Source organism: Stegostoma tigrinum, chromosome 35 (assembly GCF_030684315.1).
Source record: "Stegostoma tigrinum isolate sSteTig4 chromosome 35, sSteTig4.hap1, whole genome shotgun sequence".
Classification (NCBI taxonomy): domain Eukaryota; kingdom Metazoa; phylum Chordata; class Chondrichthyes; order Orectolobiformes; family Stegostomatidae; genus Stegostoma; species Stegostoma tigrinum.
The window spans coordinates 24,532,175-24,550,577 of NC_081388.1; the positions used below are offsets into that span (position 1 = coordinate 24,532,175).

General features: G+C 41.3%; 1 protein-coding gene across 1 annotated transcript in view; it reads left to right on the forward strand.

The window, feature by feature from the left end:
* The first annotated feature begins 1,046 nt into the window (after positions 1-1,046).
* LOC125447518 (heme-binding protein 2-like) overlaps positions 1,047-18,403 on the forward strand; it is a 30,940-nt gene continuing 13,583 nt past the window's right edge. The window contains exons 1-4 of the mRNA XM_048521963.2: positions 1,047-1,212; positions 13,605-13,661; positions 16,030-16,102; positions 16,755-16,875. Coding sequence (XP_048377920.2) covers positions 1,211-1,212; positions 13,605-13,661; positions 16,030-16,102; positions 16,755-16,875 — 253 coding nt within the window. The 5' untranslated portion in view covers positions 1,047-1,210. The remainder of the gene's footprint in view (positions 1,213-13,604; positions 13,662-16,029; positions 16,103-16,754; positions 16,876-18,403) is intronic.

Here is an 18,403-nt window from a genome sequence, read left to right on the forward strand (position 1 = left end):
GTGAGACTACAATGCTAACCAGTGAGCCACCGTGCCACCCAGAAAAATTGGGCTTGAAAATCACTGTGGAACAGCAGCAGTGCTGAAATCCACTTGTCTCAGAGGCACTTTCATGGTGGCCAAGTTAGAGGCACTATGGCAGTTACAAACACAGAGAGGTGGTCTCTATCTCCCTTATCTGCATCAGGTGGCTACATCCTTAATTATTGGAGGCAGCTTTGGAGCCTGTTTGCCATGCACTAAGCACAACCTCAGGTTATTGATTGACCGACACTTTCAACTTGACCCAGTGTACACACTGGGATTTTGATTGGGGTCAGAAATGGGCCTGATGCCAGGGTCCCAATCCCAAAACAAAAATCTTGCCCCAAGAGGTCAGAGGAAAAAATATCAAATTATATTTTCACTCCAAATGAAACAAAAGGCCAATTTCATGAGCTCATATAAGACAACAAAGTATCAAAATGGCAAAGAAACAAATCCAACAATCTAAAAGCTAAGATTAAGGTACGCACATCTAAAGGTACTTCTGGTGGATGTGCATCGAAATAAATATCTGACGCAGCACAGGTCAATAGAAATACTAGGGACAGCATAGAGAAGATATGCTGTTTACTGGTTTCTACGCACTCTATGTCCAGTATTCACCTGTACAGGAGTTGTGGAATCAGTTTCTTATTGAAAAATTCAAGGCAGCTGTGTTCTTTAAACATCAGTCCATGTCAGAGTTTCTATCTTTACACATTTTGTAATCTTCATAATGGTGTGAGCTCATCGGTTGAGTTTGATTAAGAGCAAATCCTGCCAGCCTTTGGCAATTAGTCAACAAAACACTCAAACCACACAAAATTAAATCAGAATCCAACTGTAAACAACATTTCAACATTGTTCCAAGAAAGTTTCATAAGCATTGGGTAATCTTGGCAAAGAATAACACATGATATGCTTCAAAAATAGCTGGCGGCTATTCTGAGCTTTCTTGTTGAAAAGCCTCAAACGTGACTTACACAGTTAATTTTTAAGCACAGCACATGAGCCTCTGCAATAGTTGCATAACTCTGCCATTCAGTGTTGAATAATCAACGTTTTATAATCGCATCCCACCCTCAAAATGAAAGTTGTATAAATTGCAAGCGATTCTCATTTGAGCGGCACAAAATAAAAAAAGTCATCGACCAACAACAGCTAAGAGAAAAATCTGGGCACTAAAATGTGAGTTTTCTAAAATAGTTTACTTTCAATTTATCAGATAACAGTATTCTTTTAAAAAGACAGTAACTCAATGTATATGATGTACCTTGACCTCTCAACATAGAGAGCTATTCTGCATAAACTGTTAAAATAATATGTTGAATTTCAGCAATAATTTGTGCTTTGATTTGCAGTATACCTAACTAGAATTATTTTTCTGTAATATGCAATTTACATTACTTTTAAGTTAGTTATTTCAGAGTTCATGGTGTGTGCTTTTTGTTCAAAGCTAGCAATGAACAGATCATTAATATACAAGTCCTTCTTAAACTATATAACATATGTCCCTTTTAAAAATCACTTTTATCCCATCTGGGACATGTTTGATAAAACTTTATTTACTCTTGCATGTAGAATTTTCAGTCTATTATGAACAATGCATGTTTCAGCAATGACAACTTGTTGGGTGTCTAAGTCATTGTAAATGTATGCCATTTTTATGCACTAGGAGAATCTCTGCAGTTAAAATCTCACTCTGAGCAGTTATAAACCTCATTATTTAAGATCAGTAACTTTAAGATAATTTATTTTATCCTTTTTTGAAATTGTAGTATTGATGTTTGGATTCTGGATGTGTAGTGCTAAAACTGAAAATATCACTATCTGCTTTATTTGATTTACAAACAATGACAGCGACTCCTGAGGCCAGACAGAATGTGATTTGATTCTCAAACAACCAAATCTGATGCTGAGGAGAACCCAGACCCTGAGATGTTAGGGATGTAGAATTTGCCTTAATTATGTTGATACTACACCAGTGGTCGTTGCAACACTGTTTGCTAATACTAAACTAGTAATTCAAATAAACTTTAACAAAAGTTCAAGATTACTTTAATTTTAAAACATTTGTAGGTGCTTGACAGTTACTGAAGTTTTAAGCACATGAAAGCAGTGCCTTCACCCAATGTTGGGAAAGTAGCAAGAAAAGTATCAAAACAGCTGAGGTCAAAATTCCAATGTTTATGGAGTGGGCATAACAGAATTAAAAATACATTTTTTTCTCAATTTTCTGTACACCGTCACTGGTAACCCTAACCCCTTAAATTTCCTTATGCTGTATCACTTTACAGCTACTTTTTTCACAACGTCCATTAAGTTTTCAGCTCCTACTAGTGCTGCTCACGTTTCGACCAAGTTCTTTTAATCAGTTTTCACTGGAAACACTGCTTTAGAAGTTCCCAGAAAAACTTGGTTCTGCACACTGGCTAAACTAACAGTTGCCTCTGTGACACTTTAAAAAGATTAGCATTTAGGTTTAATATAGTTGTCACAATACTGCTGCAGAACTGGTTTGGTAATCTTATTCCAAGTCAAGGTAACAAAGTGTGGAGCTGGATGAACACAGCAGGCCAAGCAGCATTTTAAGATGCTGCTTGGCCTGCTGTGTTCATCCAGCTCCACACTTTGTCGTCTCGGATTCTCCAGCATCTGCAGTTCCCATTATCTCTAACCACACTTCTTCCAAGTCAATATCGTTTCTCTGAAGGACCATAATCATCAGTGACATGGTCTCTCAGACATTCCCAGAAATATAGTCAGCACGGATTTGTGAGGGTTGGATCTTGCCTCACAAACGTTATTGAATTCTTTGAAGAGGTGACCAAACACATGGATGAAGGTGGAGCGTGGATGTGGTATACATGGATTTAAGTAAGGCACTTGATAAGGTTCCCCATGGTAGGCTCATGCAGAAAGTATGGAGGCATGGGGCGGGGGGAATATGGCAGATTGGATTCAGAATTGGCTGACACTTGGAAGACAAAGGGTGGTAGTGAACGGAAAATATTCAACATGTTGCTCGGTTATGAGTGGTGGACCACAAGGATCTGTCCTGGATCCTCTTCTATTTGTGATTTTTGTAAATGATTTGGATGAAGGAGTGGAAGGGTGGATTAGCAAGTTCACGGACGATACAAAGGTGGGTCACATTGTAGACAGTGCAGACAGCTTTTCTAGGTTACAAAGGGATATCGATAGAATGTAGAGCTGGGCTGAGAAGTGGCAGATGGAGTTTAACCCTTAAAAGTGTGAGGTGATTCATTTTGGAAGGACAAACTTCAAAGCAGAATGCAGGGTTAATGGGAAGATTCCTGGCAGTGTGGAGGAGCAGAGGGATCTTGGGGTTCATGTTCACTGTTCCTTCAGAGCTGCCACCCTGGTGGATAAAGTTGCTTAGAAGGCATATAATGTGTTAGTTTTCATTAATAGAGGATTTGAGTTCAAGCGCTGTGAAGTTATGCTCCAGCTGTACAAAAGTCAAGTTCGGCCACATCTGGAGTATTGTGTCCAGTTCTGGTCACCTCATTACAGAACAGATGTGGAAGCATTAGAAAAGGTTCGGAAGATATTTACCAGGATGTTGCCTGGAATGGAGGGAAGGTCTTATGAGGAAAGGTTGAGAGAGCTAGGGCTTTGCTCTTTAGAACAACGAAGGATGAGAGGTGACTTGATAGAGGTGTTCAAAATAATCAGAGGTATAGATAGAGTGGACAGCCAGAGACTTTTTCCTAGGGTGGAGGTAGCTTTTACGAGGGGAAATAGTTTTAAAGTCAAAGGAGGTAGATATCGGGGAGACATTAGAGGTAGGTTCTTTACTCAGAGAGTGGTAGGGGCATGGAATGCATTGCCTGGAGAGGGTAGTAGAGTCAGCCTCATTAGGGGCATTTAAGCAGCTTTTAGATAGGCATATGAATGATAGTATGAGGTAGGGGTGGAGGTTAAATAGATCTTAGGATTAGGGCAAAAGTTCTATAAGACCATAAGACATAGGAGTGGAAGTAAGGCCATTTGGCCCATCGAGTCCACTCTGCCATTTAATCATGGCTGATGGGCATTTCAACTCCACTTACCCGCACTCTCCCCATAGCCCTTAATTCCTTGCGAGATCAAGAAATTATCAATCTCTGCCTCAAGACATTTAACGTCTCAGCCTCCACTGCGCTCCATGGCAATGAATTCCACAGGCCCACCACTCTCTGTTTCCTCATTTCCATTCTAAATTTACCCCCTCTAATTCTAAGGCTGTGTCCACAGGTCCTAGTCTCCCAGCCTAACAGAAACAACCTCCCAGCATCCACCCTTTTTAAGCCATGTATTATCTTGTGTGTTTCTATTAGATCTCCCCTCAACCTTCTAAGCTCTAATGAATACAATCCCAGGATCCCCAGCTGTTCATCGTATGTTAGGCTTACCATTTCAGGGATCATCCGTGCGAATCTCCACAAGACACGCTCCATGCCAGTATGTCCTTCCTGAGGTGTGGGGCCCAAAATTGGACACAGTATTCTAAATGGGGTCTAACTATAGCTTTATAAAGTACATAAAGTTATAAAGTTATTAAGAAGCATATCCCTGCTTTTACATTCTCACCCTCCTGAGATAAGTGACAACATTACATTTGCGTTCTTAATCACAGACTCAACCTGCAAGTTAACCTTTAGAGAATCCTGGCCAATACTCCCAGATCCCTTTGTACTTCGACTTTATGAATTTTCTCACCGTTTAGAAAATAGTCCGTGCCTGTATTCTTTGTTCTAAAGTGCAAGACCTTGCATTTGCTCACGTTGAATTTCATCGGCCATTTCCTGGACCACTCTCCTAAACTGTCTAAATCTTTCTGCAGCCTCCCCACCTCCTCAGTACTACCTGCCACTCCACCTAACTTTGTATCATCAGCAAACTGTGCCAGCATACCCCCAGTCCCTTCAACCAGATCATTAATACATAAAGTGAACAGCTGCGGCCCCAACCCTGCGGGACACCGCTTGTCACCAGTTGCCGTTCTGAAAAAGAGCCTTTTATCCCAACTCTCTGCCTTCTGTCAGACAGTTAATCCTCAATCCATGCCAGTAGCTCACCTTGAACACCATGGGCCTTCACCTTACTCAGCAGTCTCCCGTGAGGCACCTTATCAAAGGCACAACATCATGGGCCAAAGGGCCTGCACTGCGCTGTACTGTTCTATGTTCTAAATTGTTTATATAAAGTGATCTCTCCTACAACATAAGCGCACCTCTCTTTGCTCTTGCTCATCAACATCCTCCATTTCTTGAAGAGACAACAGCATTTATAACTTAAGGACAAAGGCTTGGGTTCTTCTGGCACGGTTGCAGTGTCCCTACCGCTGAGCCAGGAGGCTGGGGTTCAAATCCTACCTGCTCCAGAGGTGTGTAATAACCCCTCCAAACTGGTTGGTTAGAAAATATCTGGGGCAATGATTTGGGTGAATTAGCCGAGTTTGGGGTGCAAATGTTTAAAGGAAAAAAAATAAATTATTTATTCATTCCAAGAGAAAAAGCAAATTAAATTCACTGGTTATTCCAAAAAGATTATTTCACTAAATTAGCCAAGAGCAAATGCTGTAATCTAAAAGCTAAGGTCAAGCTGTGCAGATCCAAAATTGTTCCTCTGGCTATGCACAGAAAGAATGTCTCAATTAAAGTGACATGCTATCCATGGAAATTGTAGGGACTGCAGTCAGAAGGTATCTTTACACTGTCTACTGGCTTCTAAGCCCTCTGAATGTGTATTCACCTCTACAGGAGATGTAGTTTTAGTTCTTGCATGCAAAAGTCAAGACAATTTTGTGTCCTCTAAATCATAATAAGGTTTCTCCCATTATACATTTTAGAAGCATTATGGCGTGAGCTCATTTGGTTGTGGCTGACAAAATTCAGTAATTATTGCCTGCCACTGTAATTAGCCAAATTACGCTGTCACATCAGAATCTTAATATAAACAACAGCCCAGCACCGGTTGCAAAAACATTTCATAGTATGAGGTAATCTGGGCAAAAAAAAAGTCACACATTACATCTCCCTAAAAACTTCGGCATCATTCACACTAACGTTTCTTGTCATCTCACTCATTCATATGACCATATCCTGTCACCCTCTCCACAATTCTAAATCTTTTGAAGTCATCGCTCCCTCTTCTCCATCCTTTACTGCTTTTGAAAAGTAAAAATCTATTTTGGCTCACTGATTTAGGGAACAGGCTTTCCAGCCTCTTTTAAAATAAAAGAGTAAATATTGCATTTAGTGGCTTACCTGACATCAACCATCGAAGCAGACTGGCTTGATCTCCTGTGATCTGCACCTGCTCATCTGTGATTCTTTGTGTGTTGCATGAGGCAGCAATGCCACCTAGGATTAAGCTAAGTATGAACTTTATAGTCACTTTTACTTTTTAAGTTAAAAGTAACACAATCTAGACTTGAGCCAAGTTATGAACTAAACAATAAGCACAACATTGAAGGACAAAAAAAAGTGCAAAATGAATAAGGCCTAAATTTTCTTTAGTTATTACCCTGATCCTAATCCAATGGTGTCTCCACCAATTCCTGGAACTTCCTCCTGCCCTTACAAGGTGAGGGCCTCCTTCCTTTGCTCAGAAGGGATCAATATTTTACAAACAGACAATAGTGTTCTAAGACCCTGAACAATGATGTAAATTTATTTGGGCAGGAAGAGAGAAAGGAGGGGTCAAAGGAGAGATGATTAAGTTTCAACGGTGCTTTGGTCAAAGCTGCCCACTACCCCTTCCAATCATCTCCACGTGGCAGACAGGCAAAGGATTTTCTAGTTGCGTGGGATATAAAATATCTACAGACTTCACAGCTCACATCCTTCAATGGAGATTATTTCTCTCACCAAAACATTAGTCACTAGCTCATTAGTGGCAAGCTTTTAGAGATGGGAAATGAATTAAATGGGCTGGTGGCATATCTGTCTCCACCAGATTTAAGATCTGGGCAGGGAAGGTCTATGGTCAGCCTCCCCACACTGCTGTTAACTGAGGCCTGAAGAAGCTAATTAATGATGATTAAGGGCCTCATTAGCCACCACTTGGATTCGTTCAGCTGCAGGTGTGCCTGTCACGATGCAGTATGCATGACAACTGGATCTGTGCAGTCAGTTCATTGCCTCTGACGGATAATGGAGTAACATACAATATGTCCCTTCTCTTGCTAGTGAATCTCCTGGTCCCCTATCCCCATGACCCCCACCATGTGCTATTCACTGCCACCACCTCACAAAGCCATAGCCTGGCTGGCTTTGCTATCCTGGGGATCCTTTAAGTGTTTTTCTAGCAGCATACAGAGAAAGTGGTAGATGCAGATACAGTTACAACATTTAAAAAACATTTGGACAGGTACATGAGTAGGAAACATTTACAGGGAGAAAGGTGTAGAGGGATATGGACCAAAAGTAGGCAAATGGGACTAGTTTATTTTGGGAAACTTGGTCAACATGGACAAGTTGGGCCGAAGGATTGCTTCCATGCTGCATCACACCCATGTCTTTCCCAGGATGCCGTTTAAGTACATGATTGCCAGCCCCTGGTTGGCTAGTAGCTTTCAGTAGGAATGATATCCACTTCCGGAGTTTTTGAGTCCAAGCGGCTCGCAAAAGCCTGATTGTGGGCCTTCCCGAAAAGAGACACTGGCTCTCCAGCTGACGGCAAGACTCTCAATGGCCTCAAAAATACTTTGCCCATTGTTTCAGAGGGTATTAGAAGTTAATCAAACAATAGTAAATAAACCTAGAACATAGAACATAGAAAAGTACAGCACAGTACAGGCCCTTCAGCCCAGCGATGTTGTGCCGTGGATTAATCCTAATCCAAAAATAAAATAACCTAGCCTACTACATTCCCCTCAATTCACTGCTGTCCATGTGCATGTCCAGTAGTCACTTAAATGTCACTAATGACTCTGCTTCCACGACTACCACTGGCAAAGTATTCCATGCACTCACAACTCTCTGGGTAAAGAACCTCCCTCTGACGTCTCCTCCATACCTTCCTCCTAACACCTTAAAACTACGATCCCTCGTGGCAGTCAATCCTGCCCTGGGGAAAAATCTCTGGCTATCGACTCTATCCATGCCCCTCATTACCCTGTACACCTCGATCAGGTCACCTCTCTTCCTCCTCCTCTCCAGAGAGAAAAGTCCAAGCTCAGTCAACCTCTCCTCGTAAGACAAGCCCTCCCGTCCAGGCAGCATCCTGGTAAACCTTCTTTGCACCCTCTCCAAAGCCTCCTCATCTTTCCTATAATAGGGCGACCAGAACTGGACACAATATTCCAAGTGTGGTCTCACCAGGGTTTTGTACAGGTGCAGCAAAACCTCGCGGCTCTTAAAACTCGATCCCCCTGTTAATGAAAGCCAAAACACCATATGCTTTCTCAACAACCTTATCCACCTGGGTGGCAACTTTGAGGGAGCTTTGCACTTGAACACTAAGATCCCGCTGTTCCTCCACACTGCCGAGAATCCTGCCTTTAATCCTATATTCAGCATTTAAGTTCGACCTTCCATAATGCATCACTTCGCATTTATCCAGGTTGAACTCCGTCTGCCATTTCTCGGCCCAGCTCTGCATACTGTCAATGTCTCGCTGAAGCCTGCAATAGCCCTCGATATATCAACGGCACCTCCAACCTTAGTGTCATCAGCAAACATACTAAACTACCCCTCAACCTCCTCATCCAAGTCATTTATAAAAACTACAGAGAGCAGAGGCCCAAGAACAGAGCCCTACAGGACACCACTCAGCACTGACCTCCAGGCAGAATACTTACCATCTACAACCACTCTCTGCCTCCTGTCAGCCAACCAATTCTGAATCCAGACAGCCAAATCACCCTGTACCCCATACCTCCTGACCTTATGAATGAGCCTGCCATGGGGAACCTTATCAAATGCCTTGCTAAAGTCCATGTACACCACATCCACTGCTCGACCCTCGTCAACCTTCTTGTGACCTCCTCAAAGAACTCAATAAGATTTGTGAGGCATGACCTGCCCCTCACAAAGCCATGCTGACTCCCTTTAATCACGTTATGCTTTTCCAAATAGTCATAAATCCTATCCCTCAGAATTCTTTCTAAAACCTTGCTGACCACAGAACTAAGACTGACTGGTCTGTAATTTCCAGGGATTTCCCTATTCCCTTTCTTGAAAAGAGGAACAACATTTGCCTCCCTCCAATCTTCCGGTACGACTCCTATGGAGAGTAAGGAAGCAAAGATCTTCGCCAGTGGCTTAGCAACCTCCTTTCTCGCTTCCCGGAGCAACCTAGGATAAATCTGGTCTGGCCCTGGGGACTTATCAATCTTAATGTTTGCCAAAATTTCCAGCACATCAACTTCCTCAATCTCGATCTGTTCAAGCCTGTTTCCCTGCTCCTCAAAGTTCTCATTCACAATAAGGTCCCTTTCCTGAGTGAAAACCGAAGCAAAAAACTCATTTAAGGCTTCCCCTATCTGCTCAGACTCCATGCACAAGTTCCCTACACTATCCCTGATTGGCCCTACCTTCTCACGTTTATAAATGTGTTATTTCTATTTTCTGAAACAACTATACTATCGACAATTTAAAGAAGTACAATAGAGAGTGCACTGTTTTACAAACAAGTGATGACAAAGTCTGTAATGTGAATCACTTTAAAATTACAACTGCAATGGAAAGCACTGAGAGCAAAAGGCTTTGGAGAGAAACATTTTTGGGGTTTTAAATAACTTCAGAGGCCAGTATCCCATCACGAAGTCACCCTCTATTAAAACATGGCTCATCAGAGTCAGTTCCCAGGGAGTCAGAATCCCCAGTACTCCGGTTTATATCTATCAGCCAGGGATCCCTGATTGGGGTTCTTAATCTGATCCAATCAGGGAACTGATTTTCCATGATGTCCAGCTGGCTGACCCTGTTACAATCACTGAAAGAACTGCAGATGCTGTAAATCAGAAACAAAAACAAAAATTGCTGGAAAAGCTCAGCAGGGTCTGGTAGCATCTGTGAAGAGAAACCCTAAGCAGTTCTGAGGAAAGCTCACCAGACCTGACACGTTAACTCTGATTTCACTTCACAGATGCTGCCAGACATGCTGCACTTTCCCAGCAATTTCGGTTCTTGGCTCATTACAATCAACACAGGGTTCAATTTATAATCATTATAAGGAAGCAGGTTAAAAACTGAATGAAACTGAAAGAGAGCCCCACTAAAATTAGCCTAGTGGTCAGAGGTAATGGGAACTTCAGATGCTGGAGAATCCAAGATAACCAAGTGTGGGGCTGGATGAACACAGCAGGCCCAGCAGCATCTATCCTCAGTGGTGGTGGTGCTGGGGTTTTAGATAAGACATCTGAGGCAAAATGCTGACTCATCACAGTTAAGTTTTGGATGCCTCCATCATATCTGTCAACAAAGTATTGATGCTTCTGACAAAAGGTAGATTTAAATATGTCATTGAAACAACTGATTAATCTAAGAACTGCTAAGAGCAGGAACAATAAATAAGCATAACAAGGGTGAAAATAACTGAACAAAACCATGCAGAATAAATAAACATAGCCGTGTTGAATTATACAATATCAAGGAGATCAACAGGTAGGAGAGGTATAATTTGCCTCTGCAAGCGAATTAGTGAGAGTTCCTGCTTCTGATTGCAAACGAGGTGCTTCCCTCACAAGATTAGAGGATCAAACTCAGCTATTATGATGCTCATAAACAGCAGATCGGCATACCAATCATTTCACTCACATATGGCAACAAGCACCATAACATCGCTGTCTTCTGGAAAGCATTGTCATAGCGTCACACAGCACAGAAACAGACCCTTCGGTCCAACAAGTCCATGCCAACCGTGTTCCCAAACTAAACTGGTCCCACCTACCTGCATCTGTCCCATATCCCTCCGAACATTTCTTATTCACATACTTAGCTAAATATCTTTTAAATGTCGTAACTGTACCCGCATCCACCACTTTCTCTGGAAGATCATTCCACACACAAACCACTGTATAAAAAAAATCTGCTCCCATGTCTTTTTAAAATCTTTTTCCTCTCACCTTAAAAATACGTCCCCTAGTTTTGACATTCCCAACCCTGGGGAAAAGACACTCGATATTCACCTCATCTATGCCCCTCATGATTTTATAAGCCTCTATTAGGTAACCCCACCAACCTCTTACAATCCAGTGAAAAAAGTACCAGCCTCTCCTTATAATTCATTGGGCCGAAAATTGAAGTTCGTCTACACAGCAGAAACAACAGTCCGGATATTGCATTGCAATGATGCCAAAGTGTTCACGTTTGTGTAATATAATGCAAAAATTCAGTTATCAGAGATTCTCTTCCCTAGAGGTGTGCTACTGAATCCCTTGCAGACAACAATCGTTATAATTCATTCAACATTTGAGAACTTCCTCCTTTTCTTTTAAATTTTAGTTTTAAAAGTGACAACTTATTAATGAGGCATGGTTCTGAAAACTAAATGTTATATTTGTAACTTGTCAATTTTTCTTATTAAAAAAGCTTAATTTTTTGTAATAACATGTTTCAAAGCTTGTTTACGGTATTTCAGCTTTTTCTCGTGTGTGCCCCATCATTTATTTTCATACTCTGCAAAATGCATAAACTGTGAAAGATAATTAGTGCATTTTACTTGCTTGGTTTGTTGAAAATTCTTCAATGTGCTTGAAGACATCACTGTTGCTAGCTGCCTGAAGATCGCATTGACTTTGTACCAGGTAATCAGAGCATCCCTACAGTTTGGAAACAGGCCCTTTGGCCCAACAAGTTCACACCGACCCCTAGAGCACACACCCAAACCCATTTCCCTATAACCCACCTAATCTACACATCCGTGAACACTACAGACAATTTCACACAGCCAATCTACCTACTCTGCACATCTCTGGACTGTGGGAGGCTAACGCTGGGAAAGGTGAAATTCGCACCAGAAGAGACTAATAGATCCTTATGTCCAGGGCGAGTCTCTTCAAGGTCAGCATCAAACACTGTTGCTTCGTCACTGATTGCAAAATGTAGTCCAACTGCAATAGAAGTTAAGCTAACTTTGCACTCTGTTTATATTTTTGACTTCTTCTACTGCCATCTAATGGCAGTATTAGTGGCAGCTAATGACTATATCTTTATTTCCATTTAAAAAATTAAATAAAGTCATAGGGTCATATAAATGTATGGCACAGGAACAGACATTTTGGTCCAACTCAACTATGCCAATCAAATATCCTAAAAAAATTTTGCCAGCATTTGGCCCTATCCCTCTAGGCCCTTCCTAGTCATATACCCAGCTGGATGCCTTTTAAATGCTGTAATTGTACCAGCTTCCACCACTTCATCTAGCAGTTTGTTCCATACACACACCACCCCCTGCATGAAAAAGTTGCCCCTTAGGTCCCTTTTAACTCACTCCCCTCTCACCTCAAACCTATTTTTGGACTCCCCAAAGCAGGGAAGAGACCTTGAATATTTACCCTATCCAAGCCCATGATTTTATAAGCCTCTATAAGGTCACCCCTCAGCTTCCGATGCTCCAGCGAAATCAGACCCAGCCTTTTTAGCCCTTCCCTATAACTCAGACTGTTAAACCCTAGCAAAATCCTTGTAAATCTTTTCTGAACCCTTTCAAGTTTCACAACATTCTTCAATAGCAGCGAGACCAGAAATACATGTAGTATTCCAAAAGTAGCCTAACCAATGTCCTGTACAGATGCAACATGACCTCCCAACTCCCATGCTCAATGCACTGATCAATATAGGCAAGCTATAAATGCTTTCTTCACAATTCTGTCTACCTGCGACTTCATTTTCAAGAAACTACGAACCTGCACTCCAAGGTCTCTTTGTTCAGCAACAGTCCCCTTTACATATATCTCTGAAATACATTTGCCACAGGGGATGTACTGGTCTAGCACTGACATCCAGAACTCCTAGACCAAGGTTCTAGGCTTCAAATGCCATGGGCAGATGGTGAAATTTGAATTCAACAAAAATCTGGAATTATAATCAAGCACTGTGGAGATTTTATTTTATGATTCAACATAACAGTGTTGAATGTTATAAAAACTCACCTAGTTCACTTATGTCCTTTAGGGTAAGTAATCTGCTATCCTTACCTGATCTGATCTCCATATCACTCCAAACTTACAGCAATGTGGTTGAATCTTAAATGCTCTCTGAAATACCCTGCTAGCTACTCTTGATCTAAGAGGCAAATAGAGATAGGCAATAAATGCTAGCCCAGTTAAGGGAGTGACAAAAGTGCCAGAGAACAGTCGTACTTAATGGAGCTTAGAGGCAGAATGAGCTTTTAACAGAATCAGAGAGATGTACAGCATGGAAACGGATTCTTCTTCCCTTTTACTACACATTTTTCTTGCCAACTATTACAGTTCTATATTTAAGTTGCTTTCTACTTTACTCATTTTTTAATAAATGGGTACAACTATTGAAGGATTCCAAGTTTTTTTTTCCAAAATGAAAACTGAATATGTGGTACTATATCTATATCTATCTACATTGGTTCCATTTTTCTTCCCTTAGGTACTGGTCTGGACTAATTATCTTTCTTTTCTTTGGTCTGACAGAAGCTGGGACAAGGTATGAAATGAATAATGTTTCCAAAGAATTAATAATAGAAGACTGTAATTTAGAAGCAACAATGGTGCGCACTGCAGCTATAGCAGCATAGCTGAATGTGTAACGAGATCTGTATTTCACCTTGCTCTGAATTGTTAATAAACACAGGCTTCTGATCAACTGACCATTGCTGCAAAATGCACAGGATTGGGTTTAGGTATTCTGTGCCACAGTCAAATAATTTGCCAACATCACTGCCTAGACTCACACTTGAAGACTGGCCAACTGTCAAAATGCTAGGGGATGTTAATTACATCAAAGTTGTAATTCAAGAATCGTTAGTGTCTTCAGGGAACAGAACAGGAAAGAAGCTAATAAGTAAAAGCACAATGCAGTCAGGTTTTGTCCAGGTACAAAACAGATTGTTCTACAATGTGAGACAATCTGTTGCGGCTAATGTAAAACTGACATTTTGCCACCCCCTTCTCATGGTTAATCATTCAGTATCATCAGTGATACCAATGGAATATCCTTCAGCCTTTTACAAAACAGAAAACTGTCATTAACTGGCAAACAGATGAAGACTTAGTCTGTGTTTTCCACTGCAAAAGTGCTAACAAATCAAATGCATATAAAGGAAAATTCTAGGTTTATAACAATATTACAGAGCTTATAAACTTAAAGCTCTCTTAGGATCCGCTCAATGTTTTAGTGAATAGCTCAGTCAAGTCAGGCAGGTCCTTGCCCTCTTACAATCATGGCTACAATTTAAAAGCACTTAATTGACTGTAAAATGCTTTGCAACATCAAATCGTTGTGCAAACTGCAATACAAATGTAAGGCTTCTTGGCCTGCTGTGTTCAACCAGCTCCACACTTTGTTAACTCATTCTGCAGCATCTGCAGTACCTATTGTCTCTGATCTCAAATGTAAGGCTTTCTTTCTTTGCAACTGATCTTAGTCAAACCAATGATACAGGCCTGAAATTTGGCCACATTGTTCAAGTTAACAAAGAATGCAAAATATCTAGGATATTCACTCTTCATAGTCAGCCAGAAATGCTTGCTAGTTATATATAAAATTCTCACTAATTCTCACTGGCAAATTACTTGACTGTGACACAGAATACCTAAACCCAATCCAGTGCATTTTGCAGGAACTGCAGGAAGTGCTACACCTACGCCTACACCTCCCCCATCACCCCCTTCCCAGGTCCCAAGAAGACCTTCCACATCAAGCAGATGTTCACCTGCAACACTAATGTGGTACATTGTATCCGCTGTTCCAGATGTGGCCTCCTCTACATCGGGGAAACCAAGCAGAGGCTTGGGGACCACTTTGTGGAACACCTACACTTGGTCTGCAACAAACAACTGCACCTCCCAGTCACGAACTATATCAACTCCCCTTCTCACTTCTTCGACGACATGTCCATCCTGGACCTCCTGCAGTACCACAACGATGCCACCTGGAAGTTGCAGGAACAGCACCTCATACTTCACTTGGGAACCCTGCAGCCCAATGGTGTTAATGTGGGCTTCACAAGCTTCAAAATCTCCCCTCCCCATACCGCATCCCAAAACCAGCCCAGCTTGTCCCCGCCACCCTAATCTAAACTTCCTGACACCTATCCCCTCCTCCCACCTCAAGCCCCACACCGATCTCTCACCTACTAGCCTCATCCTGCCCCCTCGACCTGTCCGTCCTCCTTGGGCAGACCTATCCCCTCCCCAACACCCCACCTACGCTCACCTTTACTGGCTCCACCCCTGCCTCTTTGACCTGTCTGTCTCCTCTCCACCTATCTTCTCCTTTATACGTCTTCTATCTGCCTCCCCCTCTCTCCCTATTTATTTCATTTCTGAAGAAGGGTCAAGGCACAAAACATCAGGTCTCCTGCTCCTCTGATGCTGCTTGGCCTTGGGGAGATAATTATGCTGATCAATGCTGGTTCATGCCATTTGATGAGGAAACCCAATACTCCCCTCCTAAAACTTTGTCAATTCCTGAAAGAGACAAAAATAAGAGGAAAAAACCCCAAATAAAAATCAAAAATGCCCCCTGGTTCCCTACAGGCATTCAAGTCAGCTCTACACAAGAAACATTAATAGATAGACTTGACTATCTCCTTTCACTGTCCCCCTCAGTCATATGTCAAATGGCCCAAAGTGTTTAAAACACAAGGCAGAACAAGCCTGGAAACTTCCTTCTTAATTCATATATCAATGATCAAACTTCCTATCTTCATACATCTCTTAAGAACCTTCAATGGTGTACCTGTCACAAATGCAAGCATTATTTTAAGATGGCACACTATGCTAATGCAGAAACTGTGGTCAAGAATGGTTTAACTAATATTACTTTTGTTCTTTTATTTATCTTTGAGCAGTGATTCTAAACCAGCTCATGAAGTAAAGGAATGCTTCAATTATGATGTTGTATGTGAAACGCCAGATTATGAGGTGAGAAGCAGAGCTCAGAACTAATTCTCAATTCTAGAATAAAGGAACAAAGTGTGTAACCTGTAAGAAAGCTGGGAAGTTTATATCTCCAGTATTGGACTTCTTTTATTTGCTTTGATTGTTGCTTGTCCGAGACAAACAGAATTTGAAAAATATTTATTGGATTGATCAATTTTCTTTTGATCTTTAAAACAATAGGTGCTGTACAATATGTCAATAAGCAATTGTTGAAAAATGTATTCAATCTACATGAAATAACTAATAATGCCTGAAAGGGAGGAGTTAAAATATTAATTGGTCGTTGAGTGAGGACACAGTTATTTCACTATTACATAGGAGTTGAATTTGATCCAGATAAGACTAAGAAATGGCAGCTTATATTTCTTCGCCAACTGTAAGCAACTCACATGGTATGAAATCAGGTCATTTGAAACCAGTTTTCGATGGGCATGGATCCACACAACAAAAATTAATCTGGTTCAAACTAACAAACTAAGATAACCAAAAAGGTACTTAATGTAAATAAACAGAGTCAAAATCATGTAGTTGGAATTAAGGCATGCCTTGCTGAAGTCATACAGTTGGAGTTTTAGCTAGATGAACTGACTGCTTAACGTTTAATCTCTGCTTTCCTTTGGTGCTTCACATGTAGGTTCGTCACTACAATGCTTCAAAATGGGTTGCTACCAACGCTACGTCCTTCATAATGGAAGCTGCAATGTATTCGGGATTCATAAGGCTCTTTCAGTATATTAAGGGCAAAAATGTAGAAGGTACAAAAATGAGAACAATGATTAAATATAACAGTGACAACTATATTAGTTGAAACATTTACTTTTAGAGTTTTATTTCAAAGTTAAAACAGGCATTTTAATTCTCAAATTAAATTGCTTAACTTTCAGACAAAGCACCATCACGTTTCCACATAGTTAGTCATAGAGTCATACAGTAATACAGCATGGAAACTGGCCCTTCGGCCCAAACTGAGCCCACATTTGGTCCATGTCCTTCCAAACCCTTCTCTTCTATGTACCTATCCAAATGTTTTTTAAATGTTGCTATTGTACCTGCCTCAACCACTTTCTCTGGCAGCCTCTTCCATATACTCTGCATGAACAAGTTGCCCCTCAGGTCCTTCTTAAATCTTTCCCCTCTTACCTTAAATCTATGCCCTCTAGTTTTCCATTCCCCACCCCCCGGGAAAGGGACAATATGCATTTATCTTATCTATGTCCTTCATGATTTTAATCACCTCAATAAAGGTCACCCCTCATTCTTCTGCGTTACAAGGAATAAAGTCCTATCCTGGCCAACCTCTCCCTATAACTCAGGCCTACTAGTCGTGGCAACATCCTCGTAAATCTTTGCGCATTTTCCAGTTTAACAGTGTCCTTTCTATAATAGGGTGACCAAAACTATATGCAATACTCCAGATGCGGCCTGTCCAACAACTTATACAACTGTAACAACTCCCACACTCTATGCCTCAACCAATGAAGGCCAGCATTGCTAAACGCCTTCTTCACCACCCTGTCTACCTGTGATGCCACTTTCAATGAACTATGTACTTGTACTCCTAGGTCCTTCTGTTCCACAACACTCCTCAGGACCCTACCATTTACTATATAAGTCCTACCTTGGTTTGACTTTCCAAAGTGCAACACCTCACAGTTATCTGTATTGAAGTGCATTTGCCAATCCTCAGCCCACTTTCTCATCTGATCAACATCCCTCTGTAATTTTTAATAAAACCTTTCTCACTATCAACAATAATTTTGCATCAGCCGCAAACTTACTAATCATATCTTATACATTCACATCTAGATCATTTATGTAAATAACAAATAACAAGGGTCCCATCGACCCATGACACACCACTCGCCACAAGCCTCCAGTCCGAGAAACAACCTTCAACCATCACTCTTTGCTTCCTACCAATCAGCTAGCTCTCCCTGGATCCCATGCAACCTAACTTTCCTGATTAAACTTCCATGCAGGACTTTGTCAAAGACCTTACTAAAGTCCACATAGACAACATCCACTGTCCTACCCTCATCCATCCTCTTGGTTACTTCTTCAAAAAAACTCTAAAAAGATTTGCTAGACATGACTTCCTGCACACAAATCCAAGCTGACTATCCAAATGTTGGTTGATCCTGTCCCTCAATATCCTCTCCAATAACTTGCCTACCACTGATGTTAGGCCCATTGTCATATAGTTCCTTGGCTTGTCTTTGCTACCTTTCTTAATCAATGAGGAACAACATTAGCCACTCTTCAGCCTTCCGGAATTTCACCAGT